Genomic DNA, 22,379 nt, shown 5'->3' with positions numbered 1-22,379 from the left:
AGTTCATTTGTCACAACTTTATTAATGAACATGGCAACATTTCAAAAGTCATAACAGTTGATTCAATAAGCAAAAAAAACCCAATATATTTGATAATATACAGAGAAACACGAGACCATTGTTGTTTACCTCTAAGGCATGCTCCTTGTTTTGTCTTCTACACCCCCACGAACTGTGTTGAAACACTGAGCGTCTCACAAGCACAGAAAGAACAGCCTCAAAAACAAACAGTGACCCTTAAACTACAGAGAAAAGTGATTTAAAACTGACACCCCCCCCACCCCCCAAATTTTTTTTTAACTGCCAATAAAAACAGTGCATGTCATTTTAAAGTAGATCACTTCCTGTCCTCATCCAACTTTCTAAAGCACATTCCTACTGACTAAAGGTTATTCAAGCAGCGACACAAGAAACCATCATACAACTCTAAATACACTATAGCATCATGGATTTGTTAAAAAACAGTTGATCCGAGCTGAAAAACATTTATCTGACCAACAATTTGCAATCACAGAATTTTGATTTTCATTGCGTTGCTGTTTTGTTTTTTTTACCTTATGACTGGAGCTCTTGAACGGTCTACGTTCAGCAGTGGGGATTGACTCAAAGGATTCCTCCTTTTGGGGACAAACTACGACAGCGCCTGATTCTAAGACCTACGCTCGCAGCGTCCTCCAACACTGTGAGCGAGAAGTGAAGGCAGCAGCGTTTCAATAGGAGATTTGCACTGCACTTGAGGGCAGATTCACACCACGACAGATTATAAAATATAGATTAAAAAAAAAAAAGAAATCATGTATTTCACCGTTTGATCTAGCGATTGAGCACATTTGCTAAACTTTCTGGCAACACGTTTTGCATGGCATGCAGTTTGGATGTACCAGCGTCACAAGTTACCTAAAGCATCGACACACTAATCACCGTCAAGACTTACCGGGATGGAAAAAGATAAAAAGCTATCAGCAAATATTATGCACAGACGACAACATTTTCCTCAGTGAGCCTAAGCAACAACTTCTAGGTAAAGTCACTTTTTTGAAAAAAGTCAAACTTCATGTAAGAAAAGTCATACAGCTCATATCATGCAGTTCATTCATGAAAGCAGATCATCTTAAAGGGCTGTTCATACCGAGATAAATGCTGGACATTTCTTTACTACTAAGCAGAAATGCATTGAGGCATGTTAAAGACACAGGTATGCATTGCTTCGCATGTAAATTGGTCATGTCACTAGACAAAAACACTTTGGTTCCTTAGGTTTCGCTTACCTGTGTTATTGCAGCAGAACCTAAGGTGCAAGGTCTGGGACGACACTGCAAAGATCAGATATATATTGCACTGTTTGCCATCAGTGAACAATGCTTCAAATTAACAGCCTTTCACAACAGTGCTCATTCAGAAAATAAATGTCATAAATCAATACTGGGCGAGTCAGAAGCACTTCCACTACTACCATTCCACATGCTCATATAGGACATTGAAGTAAGAACAGCAGAAACCTAAGCATGCTACACTGTAGTTATGCAGTAGGGCTTTTTCTAATATGTTGCAATAAATGGCATTTTTTTATAAGTAAAAAAAAACATGACAGTCAACCTAGACAATGGCACTTAGATCAGGTATTCAAAAAACGCAAATAACCACATGGGGCATCCTTAAAAACAGTTCCTACCGACAGTGTGACAGAGTGCTGACATTCAAACCCTCAGTTCAGAAATCCAACTGGCACTGAAATGCTACCAACACAAATAGTCTAACAAGCTACAGAGTATCGACATACTGTGAAGATTCAAAGTCAGATACGTCTCAGAAACATGTGGTACAAGAATCCAAAGTACTAGTCCTCTCCTCACATTTCATACTTACCCAGAGACAAGGGGGAAATGGCAAGATTTGACAAAAAAATATATATATACACTACATCTTTTGCAGTTTATAAATGCATCAAAAAAGGCGATTATCTCTCAGTCAGTCACAGGTTTGTACTTACAGTATAGGAGGGCTCAACTGATGGACGAAGACTGCTTAGCCACCCCCCGAGCCTACAATATCTATGTTCTTATATTGGATAAACACTAACAGAATGGGGACAGCAAAAACGACTTTTTGCAATGTTTTTATATTAAAAAAACATTCTTTTATAATAAAAAAAACACAAATGTATACATGAGTTAGTTCGCACTTTGAAAAAAGGGCATGACAAACGTTTCAATGCATTTTCGATACAATGGCAATTTACCTGGCTGTCCTGGGAAAAAGAACAGCACAAAAAAAAAATATATATATATATATATAACACTAAAAATATGCAACATTTCTTGCAACCACGTTTCTGAGGAACATGTTAGGAAAAGATACGTGCTTACCGCTTTTCTAAACTTGCCTGTGGAGGAGGAAGTGTCTATATCAAGGCAATATACAGTGCATACTATCTCAACAATGTCAACAAACCAGACAAAATCAAGAGTACCACAGCAACGCGGTTAATGCATGAATTACGGGTACATGTATACCTGTCGACTTGCTAATGACAAACATCTGTCTACGGCTGAAGTCAGAGAGCAAAGTCAGGAAACAGAAGAGTAGATAAATGTCTATCAACAAGGACGTTTGTTGGTCTGAATCACTCGGGATCATTGCACGCACAAAACAAATCTAAAAGCCTTATAGACAGTTGGAGAGAGACAGGACAGCACAACTTTGAGTTAACCAGTTTTGGACAATTAAACCCACACATGGCCTGCGTTTTTTTTCTTTTCTTACTTTTCCCCCGTAAAACAAAAAACATACAGAAATTCCTCTAAACCCATCTGGTCTAAAACCACCCCAACTTACCAACACAGGAGGTTTCAGTTTGTTTTATTGCAAAAACACAACAGGCAATAGCATTTTAAAACTGAGATGATTTACATGGTAATGTCTACAGTTTAATAAACATGAGTTCTAACCACATTTAATGTAGATACAGGGCTGGAATGACCATATGTAGAATTACCTCACTAAAAACAAAGCATTTACAAGAAAAAGGAAAAAAAAAACAAAAAAAAGGAGGAGGACGTGTTCGCCGGGTACTCTGCCATCTATGTGAAACACTTTCAAACCAAGGAAATTTAAGATCTTCATCAAGGCGTCTGCATCCAAACATTTAACAAAGGATTTTGTTTCGACAATGTAGCATTTACTTTATGTCCACTTCACATTACTGGCCCTGTGCAGAAGAAATACATAGAAGATACATTGCATGTTAACAGCGGAAACAGTGGACTCAGCTTCCCAAACATAAAAAAAAAAGCTAAAAACCTGTTTAGGGAGGAAATAGTTTGGGTTAAGTGTGTGAAGCTGCTGCAGCCACCGGAGCCCTGTAAAAAACCTGAGGGAGCAAGGCGGTCACGGCACAAAAGAATTGCATATTCAGTGGATGTGGAGGGCAGATTCTTATCGGGGGTGTACCTGAGGGGCTTGTGGTGCTGCACCCATCGCCTGAGGGTTGGCTGTGCCGTAGTAAGCGGCCTGCTGGCGGTAGTACTCCGCCCAGGCGGCGCTGTAGTCGGGCTGGCCTCCGGGCTGGGAGGCGGCGGCTGCTGCTGCCGCTGCGGTGGCCTGAGGGGCCGCTTGACCTGAAACGGTAAAACGAGATTAAACTTATTGGAGCCGCAAATACGCTTGTGGAAGTACCGATGCATGCATTCTGATAGAACTGCTACTACAAACTAATTTACACCACGATAACAGTTAAAAGTCTTTAGCGCGTTTATGAGAAGGGGAACGAACCCGCCACCACTGTCTTTGGGTGGCGGGACAGAAACCTTCTGCCTTTCTCTTGGGCAGCTGAGAGAGCAGCCGCTCTAGTGCAGAGGGCCGCTGGAGGAGCACAGCCACCCGTCAACATGGAACACATTCGTCTCAGAGCGAGAGCACGAGGCTGACTTGACTAACTTGTTCATCTACTTTGGGACATTCCCATTTCCAGCACTTGGAATGGAAAGAGTCATTTAAGTTAACACCAGGATCACACTTGATTCCTAAACAGTTTGGTTCTCACACACTGTAAACTGTGTCTCATGTGAGCTCTGATTTTCTTGAGGTAGATTCAATTAAGTGGTTTAAACAAATACAAGTGTTCATTGTTTACACCGCCTTCATTTTAATTCCATGCATCCGTTTTGGTAATTGCACAGACAAAGTAGAGATTAAAGCCTTAAGAGTGGAGAGTAAACTGTTCAGTGACTTGAGTGTGATCTCACTCTGGTTCCAGCTAACAGGAGTACCAACCTTGTTTCTTGTAATACTCCTCCCAGGCTTTTGTGTAGTCCTGAGGTTGTTGACTTTGTTGACCTGCAAAGGTAAAAAAGGGAGAATTGTGTCAGTGCATCCGAATGTAAAATAATATCTGAAATCTTATCCTACATGGTTTGTATCCACGACAACAAATCAAACATTTAACTCTACACACGTTCAGTAGCAGTAACATTCAAAAGCTCTGCCTTCAGTGCTGATAAAGCCCTAATATAGTCTAGAAAATAAGCTACTCTAAGCTTATAAAAAGTTGGTTCTGTGTTGACAGCCCAGTCCTGTAGATAGTCAAAAGTGTTGCAGTCTAAACAGCACAGGCATCAAATGTCAAACCAAGTGGAGGCACACTGAAACTCCACGGCAGGCCAGCAGTACGGTCAAACACCCAGACCTGAAAAAGAAGCTGACTGAGCACCCCGTCGCTGTTTAGACTGTCTTGTGTTAATAGATGTACACTGAAACTACGTTCGTATACCCGTTTTCTCGTAATATTCCTCCCAGGCCTTGGAGTAATCTGCCTGTCCACTCTGACCTGCAGCCTGTGGGTCACCTGTTAAAAAAAACGGGAACTTGTAATTAGTTCATTTCTCCCAGCAGTTTGTCCTCCACCTGCCTGGGTCGGGGCTGTCAGATTAAAGATGGGGGAGGAAAGCTATCCTGTCCCTAGGGTACTGTAAAAAAAAGTTTTTTAAAATGCTCTGCCGGTTAGTGACACCAGGACGTGAGCACAGAACACAACTAAAGTAAAGCTAGAACGCTACACTGCTCTGTTCTACTCTACTCTCAGCTGTTTCTGCTTCTCCATCTGCTCGCACAGACGCCGCTAATCGAGAAACACGTCAGTCACCTTGGCCGTTGGATTGAGTTGTGCCAGGAGCTCCGCTGGTCGGGGTCATGGGCGCCTGCGGCTGTTGGCTGTACTGAGCGTAGTAGGCGGCCCACGCTGCTGCGTTGGCATCGGCTGCTGCTTTATCTGAACAAAGTTCAGGTTTTGTTAAGGCCAAGATAAAAGTTGTAGCTTGTCATTATATAAACTGATATGGAACTGAGTTATCAACTTCTAATTTATTTGGCAAGGAGGACATGAATACTTTTATAATTTCAGTAAAAAAAATAATCTGTGTTAACTGATGGTACTCACTTGGATCAGGTTGTCCCTGTTGCCAGTGTGGGTAGCCATTGCCCCATCCCTGAGGCTGGTAAGGCGCCGGTGGACCACTGATTAAAGAAAAGATAAATAACCGTTAACTCTCCACACCGCATCCTGTCTCTGAAATATTCTTGATCTTTACATGCGATGTAAAAACAAATGGCCACTGCACTTACTGTGGGCCTGGAGGTCCCTGGTTGTACGGTCCAGGGTTGTATGGACCCATGGGAGCCCCGGGGGGCCCAGGTGGTCCAGGAGGACCATGTGGACCAGGACCTCCGTGTGGACCTGGACCTCCGTGTGGGCCACCCATTGGAGTGACGGGTCCCTGAAAACACAGCAACACATCCTGGTCAGTAAACAAGCTTATAAAAAAGACAAAAGTATCTAACGGTGAAGTGTCTCACCCCAATTTTCTCCTCCACCAGCTGCCTGGCGTAGTCGATCTGTTGAGGGGAGCCCCGGACTGTGAACATCTTGATGTTGGGATCAGCGTTGGGTGGAGGATTCCTCTGCAGCTCGATCCTGGCTCCAGACTGCTGGCTGATGCCTTTGATTGTCTCTCCACCTGAAGAGTTCAGAAATATATATTAACTACAACAACCCAATAGCTTGTATAATAAGTACTAGGGGGTCTTTTTACAGGTGAAAGGCAAAGCACACAAATCCTACAACAATCAGTTCTTTCAGTCCCACGACCATTAACAGTCTTTAATCAGGGATCCTCGCTCAGTGTTGACGGGTCACTTGCCTTTTCCAATAATGAGACCGGTCTTCATGGTTGGGACAGTGAAGGTAAACTCCTGCAGGCCACCAGGGGGGCCCATGTTCCAGTTCCCCTGCCCGCGACCACGGCCTCTGCCGCCACCACCACCACCGCCGTGTCCTGGAGGCCCGCCGGCCTGAACGCTCCGCAGCAGATCGGAAATGATCTCCGCTGCGTGCTGAGCTTGGTCGGGGGGGCCCATGATCTGTGCTATCCGTTCTGGTGTGCTGCCGTCATCTTGAAGGACAAAACATGGAGGTTAGAGACTATTGACACAAACTATGTTGCTGGGATTTAACTTTGTCTGCCATAGTACTGTGGTCTTTTGTTCAGGTCTCAGATAATTTAGGGTTGGGGTTATACATCAGCTTCTCAGCGTGGTGCATGTTTTCATCACTGACCACACACACATTTTAACTGCACCCAAATGATCTCACTCACCTGGTTTAAACTGAATCCGGACGCCTGTGTCGTTCTGTATTTTCTTGATCATTTCTCCATTTCTGCCGATCACAATTCCTACTGCAAACCGGGGGACAGGAACCTAAATGATGACAGCAAAAAAAAATGTAAATGTTAAGTTACCGACTCAACCCCTCATCTCCAAACTGAGAAATGAGACAATTAATTACAAACACTTACATCTAAGCTGTCGCCCCCATTTCCTCCTCCACCGCCTCCATTACCGCCGCCACCTCCACCTCCTCCAACTCGTGAGCCATACTCGCCCCTCTGCTCCCTGAAGCCCTGATCTCTGATCAGCTCCATCACCATCTCTTTGGCTTGCTGAGGAAGAAAAGAAAGTGTCATTACAGCATTACTCCACTGAAAGCAGATATTAAAAAAAAATCTAAATATTCACAATTCCATAATGTTGGAAGTGCAACAGTCACACGAGCGACGACCCACCTGAACTTTAAAGGGCTCTCCTGAGATGCGGAGTGGCTTGTCAGCACCTGTGTTTTGGGGTCCGTCTTGGATCATGACCATCTTCACTCCAGCTCGTTCCTGCAGAGTAGAATGCATCTTTGTCAAATGTGTTGGCTGTTTGAGCGGCACCACGGTCACCATCACTCTACTACTCAGGCTCTGACTGACTGGACACTCACCTGAAGGCTTTTGATGGTTTCTCCACCCTTCCCAATGACGAGTCCGGCTTTAGAGGCAGGGACCATAATCTCCTGGACAGTCATCCCCGGCCCGTCGTTGTGGTTGAATGCAGGAGCTGGACGCCCCTTGTCAACGATCTCTGTTAGTAGCCTCTTTGCAGCCCTGAGGAGAGAAGCATTACCGTCATACAAATCCCTGACATGGACCCAATAAAACAAGGTTTTTACCGTTAAATGGAAAAGATTAACTTACTGGATGGATTCTGGTCCTCCTGTTAATGTCACCGACCTATCTGGCATTCCTCCACTGTCTACAACACACAGATCCCAACAATAAAGCAAAACCATCATTTCCTCGTATTATAAAGAGCCACAATATCAACAACCGGTCTGAACGTACCAGGCGCAATCTGTATCTTACATCCAGACTCTTGCTGTAGACGTGATATTTGTTCGCCTCCTCTTCCAATAACTAGAAGAAAAATGGTCTGTTACATTCCAATATTAAATATCAACACCACCAGACAGCTTTTGCTATTTAGTGTTCCAAAACTTACTGAATCCGACCATTCCATCTGGAACCTTGAATTCCTCTGATATTGACCTGAGAATAACGGAACAAATCAATTGTTAGCTTTGTAATTAATAACTAAGCGTGACCTTTTTTTTTTTTTTTTTTTTACTATAACTCTGGTATCTACCTTGGGGGTCCACCCATTCCTCCCATTGCTGAAAAGGCTGCAAAACCAGAATTTACAGTACATTAGGGGAACAAATATACAACACATTTAAGTTTAGCACATGCAACACATGACCAATTCATGCTAATTTTTGGGCCAATTACTTTGGGTTGGGAATCATCACAACAGCCACATACATATCTAACTACAGCTACGTCATGAGGTCACTTACCGTCGTTTGTAGCCACTTTCTTCGTCTCTGGTTGGTCTGTGACAACATGACATAATAACCAGTATAAGTATCTATCGTTATACCCACCATTACATTGCTACGTGTTTTTCAATTGGTATATGGCTTACTGTCTGAAATGTAAACGGTTATGGCAAACAACAGAGGCCTGCATAGCCAACACACACAAAGGCTGGAATATACCCTCAATTGCCCATTACAGCAAACACTGTCCAAGGCAATAAACATACCTCCCTGACTATACGTTTAGTCTTTGTTGAAGCTGTTCATCTGCCTTTTTTGTTTGTGGTGCCGTGTAATAGTTAAACGTTTCACTTTACAACATTTCAGCCCCATGAATATAGGACTTAAAACTGCATTACTATTACCTAGTGGTACTCTATAACCTTGAAACTTGCCTGTTCTTACAATACGAAACAGAAACCAATAATGGCTCAACCTGCCCAGAAAGTACCCCCCCCCCCCCCATAGCTTTTAACTCATGTTTGTTACCCCAAATATTTCATTGCCAGGCACGGATTTGAAACAGCTGTAAGGACATACAGTGAAAATACAACTCAAAACATGCAATATACATAGTACTGCATTGGCTAAAACGTCAAACATTAAAAACACAAATGCTTCTGTTCATGTGGTTAGGAGTAATACACTGGGTGTTAGACTTAGCTACATTAATGCACATCAATATAAAAATATAGGACAATTAATTATCACTTCTAGGCAAATACAATTTAGTAGCTGCTAAAAAAATAAATAAAAAATAAACACACAGGCAAGCATCAACTATCAAGACTTGCATTGAATCGATTTGAGCCACTGACCGATATTCAGGTTAGGCATGGGAAAATACCCACCAGCGTCCTCCAGGGGCCTTTTCTGGCCCCCGTAGCCGAACTCGTTAGTCGGGGGTGCCGCAACGCCATCGCCACCGATCTTCGCTGCGATCTGAAAAACACGAAGTAAACAAAAGAGAAAGCAATTTTAAGACCACGCATCTGCTTGTGGTGTTTTTTATAAGTGAATGCTCGTCACTCTGCCTGCGGCCTGCACGACTACTGTCCGGAAGTCTGAGCCAACAAAGGAAAATATAATACTTCCACGTAAATGAACCCGTGACCGTAGATGTTATCAAACAAATACACCGCTTGTGTGTCGAATAACCGATTATATGCATCTTACTAAATCTGTGCATTCATCCAAGATCGCTTTTATAACATATCTGCTTCGTGGCGTAACCTGAGCTAGTGGTTGTTAGCTTAGCATAGGCCGCCGCGCTGTCGTATTTAACCACGGGGGGAAAAAGCAGCATAATTGACTTTTTTGCACACGACTTCGACATTATTATTTGTTTGCACAAAATTGGTTTAGTAGTCGTCTTACCTGTCGTGCTCTCTGGAGAGCGTCTTTAAAAGCGTCGTTCATTCCGCCGCCGTTGTTGGAGGACGGTGGAGCCACGCTGCTGTAGTCAGCCATATCTGGTGCTCTTCTCCTCCTCGACGCGACAAGATGGTCGCTTACATTCACGGGAAGTGAGCAGAAAAACTCGCGGGTTCACGTAGTCTCGCGATAACGAGCATTGTTGTTTAATTCACACTTCTTTTTTTTTTCATCGTGGCCAAAATGTGTCAGTTGTTTGGCCTAATTCACGGGTGAAAAGGGAAGATGTCTGACCCCTGTTGTGAAATAAAATTTTATTGCACAGCTCACAACACATTTACACACATTGTTTTAAAATCCCCATGTCTCGTGGTCTTGGTCAGTGTCTATCTATTTACTTAACTCAAGCTTTTTAAAAAAAGTACAGACTTATTAAAGATTGGATCACGTGACAATCACACATCTTCAGCTATTTTCTGAGGTTTTCAAGGATTCCAGTTATGTTACTACACTCAGTTACCATTAATAAGAGTTCACAGTTTGTTCCAAAGCAAGCAAACACTTTTCTTAATCTCAAGACTCCATTGAGGAAACCAGATTTTCAAATTGTCTAGTTAAAGTGTAGTTTATCAGAGCGCATGGAATCGCCCTGACAAAGCTGGCTCCCATTCCATTATAATATCCTCTAATTCCACGTTTTTCATATATCCCTATCAGTCCTTGTAACACTCCTGAAGCTGGACGTGAATCTGAGCTGAAAGCTGCAAAACAAGATAAATGGCGATGAGTAAAACATCTCAAATTGTTTCAAATGATCTCAAAATGTGTGACAGAAAATGAAGGTGTTTACCTTGTGCTTGCTGCTGAGTCCGGATCACTGCCAGTGGGTAACTGGTCATCTGTCCAGAGGCAAAGGCCACAAAACTGAAGAAAAACAGTTTGGTGTCACTGTTGTAAGCTGGATCACTCTTTGCCCAGTTTATGATCGACTGCAACAAGAAGCAAAAAGTTAAAGACATCTAAAAATCTTTCAGATTAACTTGTGATTTATCTTTATCTTATCGGTGTTCTTCTGTTTCACCTGATGAACTGCACACTCCACACCAGCGTAGGGGATCATGCAGAGGACGCTCGGCTTGAATCCTCTGTAAAAGGCAGACAGTGACTCTTGTCTGTAAATAGATCGAGCGCATGCCACAACACCATGGTAGGTGCCAGCTTGCTGCAGGTTCAACCTCACCTTCAGCACCTGAAGAGGATATATAAGGAGATGTATTACTAGAATAAACCTCCATTGATTCACTTAAGCTGGTTCATAAAATGAACGCTAACGGTGCTACAGTAAATGAAAATTCACTGCAGCTTTACAAACTTTTTTTTTTTGCAAAACAAAAGTCCAACTTTTTACCACAAATGTAGATGACACACATCTGTGTTTAAAAATGCTGCTTCGCATTTTTACACTATTACAACATTTCTGCGAAAACACTGGCCGGAAACTGCATTATCCATTTACCAGCTTCACAAAGTCTCTTATTGTTCTTCAAATACAGATGTATTGCACATTTTCTTTTTCAGAATAACCAGTACTTCTTGAAACTGAAGATTTATTTGATGTGAATAGCTGCATTTAAGATTTATGATGGATTATTATATATAGCCTACATACAAATGTTACAAAAGGCATTTTATGTGTCAAATATGAGAGCAGCTCGTTACAGAACAGAAACTAACTAGTTTAATCTGTGAGGAGCTGTGGTCATTATAAACAATAAATAAAACAGGTGAACCGTGTTACAGTAAAACAGCGACGATTTTCTCAAAGAAGCTTTTACTCAGGTTTCACTCAAATTAAATCAAGACACGAATCTTTCTGACTTCATGGGGTCAAATGTCGACACCTAGAATGTGATTAGTTCACTAAGCATCTTATCAATGAATAACACAGACGTCTCTCTAGTGACCTCTTTACAGCCTCATTTCTCACTATGGACAATGGGACACACCCAAACGTTGATGCTAGCTTGACAATTGTGTTGCCAAGAAGCATGATGGCCCATTTTGCTTGTAAGAACCAGCTTTTGATATGTTGATTGAGCCTCTTAAACAGCAGGCGGGACGTCAGCTTTTGAGAGGACTGAATCGTCTCTTGGCCTTTAGAATATGTGACATTTGGTCAGATTTGGTATAAAATTCTGGAGCTTTGTTGTTTTACAGTAAAGTGGGGGAAACTATTTTATGACTTATAGAAGGAGAGGATTTAAAAACTAAACACTTGTGAGTTTGTGAAAGGAACAAACACAAATCTCACATCCAACATCGTTCACCTCTTGAATTAAATATCAAAACAAAACTTTTTCACAATTATTTTTGATTATACATGACATGACGTTTTCATGACCATGAAGAAAGGCACCGAGATAGCAGTGACAGCTATTTTATCATCTTTTCATGCACATTGTTGCTACCAAATATTGTGGAAGAAGTACTCAGATCTTTTACTTACATAATTGTAGTAGTACTCTGTAACAAGTAAAAGTCCTGCATTCATAATATTACTTTGTAAACGTAGAAAACTATTAGCATTAAAATATACTTAAAGTACCAAAAGTAAAAGTTTACATTATGCAGAATGGCTCATTTCAGAAACAATAATATTATATTATTGTATCATAAATATCTGCAAAGTAAATAAAGGTGTCAGATAAATATAGTGGAGTGAAAAGTATTTGTATTGAAGATGAAGTATAAAGTAGCATAAAATGGAAATACTAAAGAACAAGTAGCTCAAAAATGTTCTTGAGCAGATCCACCAATGGTTATATTTGATCTAGTACCTCTAAAGGGTAGAAGGCAGCGTGAGCGGCAGCACCGGAGACGCAACCCAAGCCGAACCGCTGCTGCACCGTCAGAGTCTCCCGCGTGCTGCTCTGGGTGTACGCCTTCATCTGGACAAGGTAGAGAAGTTCTAAGTGAGCTCGTCAGTCAGAAACAGGAGACATGGTGGATAAATAATTCACACTGGAGAGTTTGTCTGCTGCCGATACGCCTCACCTGGGCGTAGATGAGACACTGCAGCGTCGACTGAGGTGTTCCTTTCAGCACGTTGACGGCGTTGCCTTGCCACATCGACCGCAGACCACCTGCCCTCATCTCCTGGAAGCCTTGGGAGAAGGCTTTGGATCCACGAACCTACAGAGCATACAGGAAACAGTTTCATACGAGACCCTTTCATAGGCAGTTGCAATAAATGTGCAGCAACTCCTGAAAAAACGAATTGATAAAATACTGGAACAGATGCTACAAAAATGACAGTGTATCACATTTTTATCCTAAAGTTTAAAATGAAACACAGACAATAATAACTTTGTAGCGCTTGTCTTTTTTGTCAGCTACAGAGAAACATCACTAGATGTTATGCAGACTGAGCTCTTCCTACAGGATACTTGCATCAAAGATTTCGACTTAAAGCGACTGCAAAACAAAGAACTTATCATATTCTCTTTCTCACATTGTTTTGCCACATGTATTCAAATGAATGCTCTTCCACTATCAGGAAAAGGCAAATTATGTAAAACGAAGTAGGCTAGCTGATAGCAGGCTATCTTAACTCGCAGACACAGTGAAACAAAAAACAATACAGCACTTTGTTACAAAGATCAAGACATTTACAGTTTAGGTTTTCATTCTCTGCAAATTGAGTTATGCTTGTTTGGCTTAAACCACATAAAAGAATATCAGGTTTCATGTATAAATATCCTCCAAAGCATGACTTGAAGTGAGTTTAACACATTGTTGACCATTAGGAACAGTAACACTATAATCTGAACTCTTACTTGAGCTTCATATGAGTCAACAATCACACAAAACAAAGTCAACTGTCCCACAAAGTGCACTAAGTTGGAAGAGTGTGGATGCTGCATTAATCTGACTGTATAAAAGCCTAACTTACATTGCTACGGGTTCAGCTCTGGGAACCATACATGAACATTATGAAAGTTGGAAGTGAAGGCTTTACCTGAAAGGAACTCGTAAACAGTGCATGTAAATATTTAATTTTATTTGTATTCTATCTGATATTGGTGTAAGTTGAGTGTTTAGCTGTGTAATGTACATATTTCTGGACTCAAAACTGTTGTATTGTTGCTATGTTTATTTAATGTGATGTTACAACATAAAAACATGGTAATAAACATATTTATGGGAGGACTGTCCCACTAACTGATGCTTCAAAAGAAGAAACTTAAAGTTCACCACTATTTCAACATGTATGCCTGGAGGTGTTATCTTAGATGTTTCTGAGTGTCTCTTGCATTACATATGAAGTTAGTCTAATTTACTCCGTCGTAAATAGCATGTACTCTGGTATTTGTTTGGGCTCAAACATTACAATGTAATCCAGCCATGCATTTCACTAACAGAGTAAAGCACCTGATAGCGGTGCTGACCTGGAGTTGGGTCTTCAGGCGGTCGATGGGTGCCGTCACAGTTCGGGATACAGCATCTGCCAGACCCGCTGCTAGAACAAACGTCCTCCACGCACCAAAACCGGAGGCCTCTTCGGGGAACTCGATGGGCATCGCACGACTCTCACCCACATCGAAAACCTACAATTGCATTCATCATCCTTTAATCATTCTGTCATTACTCATGTTTGAGTGGATGTGTCACCGGGATGTGTCAGAAGTAACAAGATCGTGATGCCGCCAGAAGAGCCTACCAGGCTGTGTTTCCATGAGGACACCAGCTCCCCGATGTTGTCCACGGGGTTGAGGATGACATAGTGCAGGAACTCATCCCAGTCCACCGTCATCGAACTGTCCTTATCCATCCTGGTGGATAAACACGTGGTTTGTTTTCATCACATACTGTAATGAAAGAAGCTGTGTGACAACATGCTAGTATCACAAAAAAGGCATAATAATACATGTTTTAAAGGCTGCGGGAAATGTCTTTTTTCATACAGTGATGAGTAACTGATTTGAGTCCGTTATAAGAGCAGTAATCAGCCATTATAATATAGAAATACACAGGTCTGCCAGGCAGCAAGTCCAAGCTAAGGACACCATCCTTTTATTCTTTTGTAACTGCAAGCTTGATAGCTTCTTCAAACTTATATTGTATGATGTATATTATTGATCAGGGAACATGATTAGATATATAACCAGTTATAAAGTAATCTCTGATACCATATCAACCCAAGTACACACCTGTTTAGAAAGCACCAACGTGCTTTGAACTCATTTGAGCACAGTACTACAACTGTTAAAGTTTTATATTTTACATAAAGGAATGTCTCTTTAAATACAACAATGAATCCATGAGGTAGTGGGCAAAAAAATCTTACATTTGAATAATTTTTTTTGCATTCGGCTTTGATATGACCACTCCTAACTCCTTAAACAAACATATGATGTCTTCCTGGTCAATCACCCCTGATCAGAGAAGAAAACGCACACAATTACATACAGGTACTTGTACTGCTCATTCAGTTATCATATTTCTGGGAAGTGACATTGTCAACGCTATGAGTGCAAAGGTTACAGCCTGCAGGACTGTACAGTGTTTGTTGTCTACTGTGTACCATAAACAAGCTGTATGCATGTCTGTCTTTCCTGTCTAACCTTGAAGTTACAGTTTATTGTCAAAAAAGTCACATTTATAGTAGTATTATAAAGAATATGTGCATGTAAGACTACTCATCTTCTACATCAGTAGTAGAACACAGTGTGCTGCTTAAAGGAGATCAAAATAGGAGGTGTAATGCTTAAAAACATGTTGCAAAATCATTGCTTATGTATTCGACAAGGCTATATTGAACTTTGTTGCATTTCTCTGTGTTTCCTTGAGAAATAAAACATTGTTGAAGTCCGTGATCACTCACCACACTTGTTCTTGTCAAGGTCATGAAAGTGAATTTTCCACTTCCTCTCTCTGTCCATCATGTAGCTGAGGAACTCTTTATAATCCAACAGGCCATCTTTGTCTTTGTCATAAGAATCGATTATATTCTAGGGGATAATTAGCAGGTTTGTGTTGATTAGTGCTTGAATTAATTAATTAAATTAGCCATACAGCAGATTATACAAAGTGAATATTGTTACCTGGACCTTTCCATCCGCTGAGAGGATGCCATGCTTCCTCATTTCGTCTTGGAGCTCCGACACTGATATGACTCCATCCTCGTTTTGATCCAGTTTAGCAAATAAACCACGAAACTGATCCATGGTGCGTTTAGAAACAAATGAGCCCCAGAAAAAAAGAATCGAGATGTTTAAAAAAAAAATGCAGCGTGCTTCATCAGGTGGGAATTAAATGCACTGATGCTTTTCATAGACGATTGACCTGCAGCTCTGCTGTGACGCTGACTCATCGGCGGGGTTCAATGCCAATGCTGCATGGGCGCTTTTATCATTAGCTCAAAGAGAAAACATCAGTTTCTCTGTGGTGCAGCAGGTGGCGCTGTGGCTGCTAGAGAGCCGAACACATCATTATCGTCCTCTTCAATCATCACTGTTCCTCCTCCTCTGTATGTGGGCCTGCACACTCAGAGACAAGGGGTAATACAAGAAAACATATATAGTCATTTTGAAATTGAGCAAAAATAAACAACAAAAACTTGTTGAGAGAATTTTTTATTTTTTTTAAAGGAAATAAATAAAAACAGAAATAAATGTAACTAGAATAGAATAATTTTGGCATAGTTAAATATGAAAATTAATTAATACAAAAATAAATTTAAAATCGAGGATTTTCTTTCTACACAATTTCTCTGAGCGATCCAGTTATAAATGTATTATATTGGCAGCTTCAGTCCTCCATAGTGTTGCGGCAGGTGGATACCACAGGAAGAGTCCGGGTATAAAGTTGATAATGTGTGTGTTCGTGTTATTATGGTGATTTATTGTGTATGTGGAATACAAAATAAAACGCCACCTAGTGGCTCAAACTGATATTTTTTTCCAGGTAGGAATTATTTAGCAGAATAAATAACAAGCATCTATATAGTATTTCTTTTGCCCCCCAGGACCCTCAGGAGGCAGGTTAATCAGGCCATGAACGAGAGGTGATGGTCATATACTGGAGCACATTCGGATCAATATTACCCTACCTTGCCTTAAGGCACATTTTTTTCCACTGACAGCTCATCATGACAGAGCAGCCGGCACCGGCTCTCTGCTCACCGGAACCAGAATCAGTTCTTGTGTTCAGCTTGACGTTGGCGCTGTGAATGCAGGGGAGGTGGGAGCTGTGGCTATTTAAAGAGGGTCATCCAGTCCCGGATAAATAGCAGAAGGTCCACGTCGTTGACTAACAGCCTCTAAATGGTTTTCATCCTGCACTGTGTATCCATCTGTGGCTTCTTATTGTTTCTCAGTCCAGACTGAGGCAGCTTCACTCCGGTGACAACCCACCCGTCGAGCATCAGTCCGGTCCACCAGCTCCTCTCATTGATCTAGTCTCCTTCTTTCTTTCTTTTAATTCTTTATCATTAGGGGGTACGTGAAAAATGGGCAAAGATTATTATAAGACGTTGGGTATCTCTAAAGGAGCCACGGACGAGGATATTAAGAAAGCTTACAGAAAACAAGCGTTGAAATGGCACCCCGACAAAAACAAGTCTGCAGCCGCCGAGGACAAATTTAAGGAGATCGCCGAGGCATATGAAGTCCTTAGTGATCCGAAGAAAAGAGAAGTTTATGATCAGTATGGAGAAGAAGGTAATTTTTTTTTTATTGCATTGAATTACATTGCATAACCTTGTGTGACGGTTTTTAATTCACCGTTAATATACCGCTATAAACCCGTTATAAAGCCTGGATGGTTCGATGTAAAGCACAGCTGGCTTTAATTCAAGTCAAACAGTGTGACCAGCCGTTTTTATAGAACAGCTGTTCAGCAGATCACAGGCCTACAGTTCTGTGTATTTTATGATGAGGATTAGCTATGACACCATATCTGCAGTTAAGCCTCTGTTATAAGAGAAAATAAAGGCCTGTCATCACTTCCACCACATATATTCTTAAACATTGGTGTTTAAGAAATACAAATTTGTAATTGTATGACAGTCTTTATGTGTGTCGTACCTACAATGTAGTATCTGAACAGATGGTTATGGATGGGACGAATGTTTGAGGTGAGGAAGGAAAAACGACCACAAATCTACATCCATCTACAAATTAAAAATGAAAGGCAGTATCCTAAAATAACCTTATTTTGACCATTTAATGTACCAAATGTGCTGAACATCTTCAGAAAAGGCCAGTAAAGTGAAACACGGTGTAAGGCATGCACATAGATCAAGAAAAGTCTCCTTTAAATGCTCCCTCAAGCCATGCAACAAACATATGTGTTTATTTTTGGTAATAAAATTAAAGTTCTTTAACATTGCTATTGGACAAACCCATCATCTGAGTAGATTATCTACTGTAATATCTCCAAAAAAGGAATATCTTCATCAGGTATTGGTAATAATGGGCCGATCTGGTATCGGATACCATTATTTTAGTAAATAAAAATTCAGTACATTTCTATTTATGTTTTTATTTGTTACATTTTGTTTTACAAAGTTCCGAAAGCAACGTTTAAGCAAGAGTCGGATCAGTACTCTGTATCGTCCGAAACCCAAAGCCCAGATATCGGTATTGGTATCAAGTATTTTTTCAAACGGAGACAGAGTCTCCTGATACAGATTACGATATCTCAACTCAGACTATCAACTAGTACACCGGTTTAAAACCAGAGCTCTCTTGTTGCTCAATTTTAAATCTGTTTGTCACACTTTGTGGAACAGATCAAGATCATTCAACATGATGCTCAGGATTGGGATGGTAAAAACTGACACAGTGTGCTGTCTCGAAAGACAATGATACATAAACTAGGGCGGGAACTAACCATTATTCTTTTCAAACAATTAATCTGCTGTTTATTTTGGCTACATTGGTTTATCGTTTGGCCTCTAGAAGCCCAAGGTGACATCTTCAAAAGTGTTGCTTTGTCTGACCAACGCTCAAATACCCGAAGATGTTCAGTTCTCAGCAACGTTAAGACGAGGATAAGGAGCAGACTCTCACATTTGAGAAGCTAGAACCAAAATAGTACTGTTGAGCGACTAATCAGCTAATAGTTAAAACTCTAGTAAACTGTATTTAATGTGGATTGGTCATGTCATGGTCGGTACTTAATGAGGTCAGTATTGGGCCTGATATCTGGTGGATAGGATTGTCAAAAAAAAGTCATCACTTGTGGCATAAAGCCACAAGCGAGTGTCAATGTTTGGATGACTGATCTTCATATCTGTCCCCCATCAGGTCTCAAAGGAGGAAGTGGTCCCAGTGGTGACGGGCCAGGCAACACCTTCACCTACACCTTCCATGGGGACCCTCACGCCACCTTCGCCACTTTCTTCGGAGGTTCGAACCCCTTCGACATGTTCTTCGGGCGTAAAGCCAACGGCCGAGACGACGACGACATGGAGGTGGACGGAAACGACCCCTTCGGCTCCTTCACCAACTTCAACATGAATGGGTTCCCTCGGGACGGGCACGTGGGCCCCGGAGGGGCGCAGCGCCGGAAGCAGGACCCGGCCATCATCCACGAACTGAGGGTCTCCCTGGAGGAGGTCTTCCACGGCTGCACCAAGAGGTTGAAAATCTCTCGCAAAAGGCTAAATGCGGATGGCAGGACCATGCGCAATGAGGATAAGATACTCACTATCGAGATCAAGCGGGGCTGGAAAGAGGGAACCAAGATCACGTTCCCGCGGGAGGGAGACGAGTCGCCCAATACCATTCCTGCGGACATTGTTTTCGTCATCAAGGACAAGCCACACCCTCACTTTAGGCGGGAGGGCTCGAACATTGTGTATCCTGTGCGCGTGAGCTTACGACAGGTGAGGCGTTTTCTATTTTTGCACCCACTTATGACTGAGTGTTGTAGTATTAATAGAGTCTGATAGATGGATTAGTCACACACAGGGGAGATTCAGAAAAAGCTCATATTTACTTTTCGAGTGCTGCTTTAAAGCTCTGATGCTCAAAAAGAAAAAGCCTGGTCACAATGAATAAGCTGTGGGAGTCTGCCTCAAAAGTTGTTTTTCCCTGGAAAGTACAGGCGTCCTGAATGAGCATAGTACTGAACTACACACGCACACTTTTTGCTGCGCACTTATGCAATCTTGATGAACATTGAGGAATAGGAGCTGTATCACAGGGAGGCGGCGGCCGCCCACGTGCACACGTTGCAAGATGTACTTATGTGGTTCCTCCTACTCTCTTTAACACTCTGAGAGCTCACTGCTTCATCTCTGAGCATGTGACCGATCTATGCAAACAGCAGCATTCACCTTAAATGTTTCCTAAAACATGCTTGGGACCATAATTCAAATAGAATATTTGTATATCAGCATGAAAGTTGCATTCTGGACCGTAGTTTGATAAAATAATCTTATCTCAAGGACCACTTACTAGCTGTTTCTAGAACTGTGGAAGAAGGATCTCACAGTCTTGATCTGAAAGACAAGAAAAGAGAAAAAATGGAGGTTGTTTAAGTCCAACATCAAAGTTAATCTTTGGATAGAGAGATTACAATCGCCTGTTCTCATGGGATGGTAACTGAGCAAACTTCATCCACTAATGAAGACTGTTGGTGTGGTCTATAGCAGTTTGAAATTCTGATAAAGCAAATAAATGGACTTTAAATTAAGACTTTTTTAGTGAAATTAGTTGTATAATTTACTCAATGTGCAAATAACAATATAGCGAACACTGTGGTGGATTTGGGTCATTTCCAAACAGAAATCTGTTATAATTGTCCATTATGGCCAATTTACTGTTCACTAAGAAGCTTAAGCTACAAAAGTATTTAAAGCTATAAAACTGTAGATACTCAGAAGGTCAGTTGAGGAAACCATTTTTGCAAAACTTAGAGCAACCTGCACACTGTCTACAATATTAGCTTAGCACAGATACATATTTGCTGATAAGCAACAAAAGAAATTGCAATATAAAAACACCAAAGATATGTTTAAGGCAATTTAGAAACTGTTTGTCCACGAGAGAAAATCAGGGATTGTTATGAAAACAAAACAAATATCGGCCAATATATTATTGGGATTTCGTCAATATATAGATGTCAGTATTGGCTCAAAAAAAGCCAGTCTTGGTCAGACAAAACTTCTGCCAATAGTGTTAAAGGATTTTTACATTTAAGGCAAAAGTGTTTCCATCCTTCATCAACTTTCTGCTGAATTGTATCGTGGTGACATGAACTTTTACCGTCGTCATACAGCAAATGTTGTCTGGTAACGATTAGAGGCAAGCTGTTAATAAAACTAACACAACTACTGACACTTTTATTTAGCACACTGATGTCAATGTCTCATAGTCGGCTGCTTTGATTATCAGGGTGATGATAGGATGAGGGACATTGTGCACATTTACTACAGGGTGCAATCTATTGATATCAGAACATATCCTACTAATATTATGTTCATTGCAACAATATTCCCTACTAGTTTACATCTACATGTAATCTCAGCCAATGAACAGATCCATGTGTTGTTCTCACTCTGACCTCCATGTTCCTGTCTTTCTCAGTCGTTGTGCGGATGCTCGGTCACCGTGTCAACGATAGACGGGCAGACGTGCAACATGAAGATCACGGATGTCATCAAGCCTGGCATGAGAAAGACTGTCGCAGGACAGGGCCTCCCCTTACCCAAGAACCCCGAGCAGAGAGGAGACCTGGTGGTGGAGTTTGACGTTAACTTTCCTGAGGCGTTGCCCGGCAACGCCAAGGACGTCCTGAAACGGCATTTACCTGCTTAGGACGAAGGACACGAGGACACTGAACGAGGGGAGATATCCGCATGATCGCGCCCGCCCTCGTTACCTAACACACTCACATAAACACACACACACACACACACACACACACACACACGCACACACACACAAGGACGGCTCTGACACTTCACAGATGGACCCCTACGACGAATGTGCAATTTCTATTTTTGAGCTATGTGGTGTTTTTTATAATCACCATGCATGCTGCCAAGTAGATATATACGTGCAAGACTGTTTGGGTTGTGGATATCTGAAAGAAACACATTTCATGTCTGTGGGTCTTTGCCACGATCACTTTATCTTTTTGTTTGTTGGAAATATTTGGTAGTGAGTGAGTCTACAGTTGCCAAAAAAAAAAAAAAAAAAAGATTTCCAGTGCATTTTCTTGCTCTCATTTAGATCTGACAGGCTTAATTTTTAGTGTTTATTTTATCATGTAGAGAGATAAGCCTCGATTTGGAGGTTATCTTAAAAACCTTTGTACAGTTTGTTCAAGAGGAAAGCGGTTGAATGAACTGGATCGTCATGCGTGCATTTTTAGAAACGTACATGTGAAGATATTGAACTTGAATTTTAAAATAAATATTTCCACATGAAGTGGTCTCAAGCTGTTTCAGTTATGGGGACGCATGTGATGAATCTTCCTCCATTAAATATACAGTGTATTAACAATAATCCCTTTAAAACAGTTAATGCAGCCTCGGCCTATTTATAGTCAGCGAACATTCTGCATACAGCAATAGTGCACAAAGAGAGTCCCAGGAAACGGTTCCTCAGACTGATATTTTAGAAGTCAAATGTGAATATTTTGTCGTTGTAAAACTTATACAATCATTTTTGTAATGTGCAATTAAAAATACGTCGACTGAATTTAATGCTTACTAATGGAAAAACTATGAGTGTAAATA

At 41.3% G+C, this 22,379-nt stretch overlaps 3 protein-coding genes across 9 annotated transcripts; 1 reads left to right on the top strand and 2 right to left on the bottom strand.

Moving 5' to 3' along the window:
* Nucleotides 1–2: 2 nt before the first annotated feature.
* fubp1 (far upstream element (FUSE) binding protein 1) lies at nt 3–9,760 on the bottom strand. 7 transcript variants are annotated; one of them, XM_068701479.1, is made up of 20 exons: nt 9,629–9,760; nt 9,070–9,193; nt 8,231–8,266; nt 8,020–8,056; nt 7,876–7,922; nt 7,719–7,790; nt 7,572–7,629; nt 7,319–7,481; nt 7,119–7,217; nt 6,852–6,995; nt 6,651–6,753; nt 6,195–6,446; nt 5,851–6,011; nt 5,620–5,771; nt 5,435–5,511; nt 5,141–5,266; nt 4,769–4,843; nt 4,273–4,335; nt 3,451–3,617; nt 3–3,208 (listed from the first exon to the last, which is right to left on the bottom strand). In XM_068701479.1, the coding sequence occupies exons 1-20, from the start codon at nt 9,719–9,721 to the stop codon at nt 3,200–3,202; spliced, it is 2,058 nt and encodes a 685-aa protein (XP_068557580.1). In that variant the 5' UTR covers nt 9,722–9,760; the 3' UTR covers nt 3–3,199. The 7 variants fall into 7 exon arrangements, with proteins under 7 accessions (XP_068557580.1, XP_068557579.1, XP_068557581.1 ...); XM_068701478.1 differs by lacking the exon at nt 3–3,208 and having other exon boundaries at nt 3,336–3,617; XM_068701480.1 differs by lacking the exon at nt 3–3,208 and having other exon boundaries at nt 3,336–3,617; nt 9,103–9,193.
* Nucleotides 9,761–9,946: 186 nt separating this feature from the next.
* On the bottom strand, nt 9,947–15,988 carry slc25a24l (solute carrier family 25 member 24, like). Its single transcript, XM_068738292.1, has 10 exons — nt 15,730–15,988; nt 15,510–15,636; nt 14,973–15,060; nt 14,346–14,457; nt 14,074–14,232; nt 12,680–12,817; nt 12,463–12,573; nt 10,707–10,874; nt 10,476–10,614; nt 9,947–10,386 (listed from the first exon to the last, which is right to left on the bottom strand). The coding sequence occupies exons 1-10, from the start codon at nt 15,850–15,852 to the stop codon at nt 10,199–10,201; spliced, it is 1,353 nt and encodes a 450-aa protein (XP_068594393.1). The 5' UTR covers nt 15,853–15,988; the 3' UTR covers nt 9,947–10,198.
* An 831-nt stretch (nt 15,989–16,819) lies between these two features.
* dnajb4 (DnaJ heat shock protein family (Hsp40) member B4) lies at nt 16,820–22,342 on the top strand. The gene is made up of 3 exons (XM_068701847.1): nt 16,820–17,346; nt 18,937–19,517; nt 21,223–22,342. Exons 1-3 carry the CDS (start codon nt 17,136–17,138, stop codon nt 21,451–21,453), a joined length of 1,023 nt encoding a protein of 340 aa, XP_068557948.1. The 5' UTR covers nt 16,820–17,135; the 3' UTR covers nt 21,454–22,342.
* Nucleotides 22,343–22,379: the final 37 nt, after the last annotated feature.

This window comes from Cebidichthys violaceus, unplaced genomic scaffold (assembly GCF_023349555.1).
Source record: "Cebidichthys violaceus isolate CVI_PGR_0920_01 unplaced genomic scaffold, fCebVio1.0.p SCAF_8, whole genome shotgun sequence".
NCBI classification, from domain to species: domain Eukaryota; kingdom Metazoa; phylum Chordata; class Actinopteri; order Perciformes; family Stichaeidae; genus Cebidichthys; species Cebidichthys violaceus.
This window is presented reverse-complemented; position numbering and strand designations above follow the sequence as displayed.

Coding starts and splice junctions, on each gene's coding strand:
- fubp1 (XM_068701478.1), bottom strand. CDS start 9,721: ATGGCTGACTACAGCAGCGTGGCTCCACCGTCCTCCAACAACGGCGGC. Junction 5,512..5,619: donor CAGGGACCTCCAGGCCCACA/GTAAGTGCAGTG, acceptor TTCTTTAATCAG/TGGTCCACCGGCGCCTTACC. Junction 5,267..5,434: donor ACAGGGACAACCTGATCCAA/GTGAGTACCATC, acceptor AACTTTGTTCAG/ATAAAGCAGCAGCCGATGCC.
- dnajb4 (XM_068701847.1), top strand. CDS start 17,136: ATGGGCAAAGATTATTATAAGACGTTGGGTATCTCTAAAGGAGCCACG. Junction 17,347..18,936: donor TGATCAGTATGGAGAAGAAG/GTAATTTTTTTT, acceptor GTCCCCCATCAG/GTCTCAAAGGAGGAAGTGGT. Junction 19,518..21,222: donor TGCGCGTGAGCTTACGACAG/GTGAGGCGTTTT, acceptor TGTCTTTCTCAG/TCGTTGTGCGGATGCTCGGT.
- slc25a24l (XM_068738292.1), bottom strand. CDS start 15,852: ATGGATCAGTTTCGTGGTTTATTTGCTAAACTGGATCAAAACGAGGAT. Junction 14,233..14,345: donor CCTCATGGAAACACAGCCTG/GTAGGCTCTTCT, acceptor ATGCAATTGTAG/GTTTTCGATGTGGGTGAGAG. Junction 12,818..14,073: donor GCCTGAAGACCCAACTCCAG/GTCAGCACCGCT, acceptor TATGCTCTGTAG/GTTCGTGGATCCAAAGCCTT.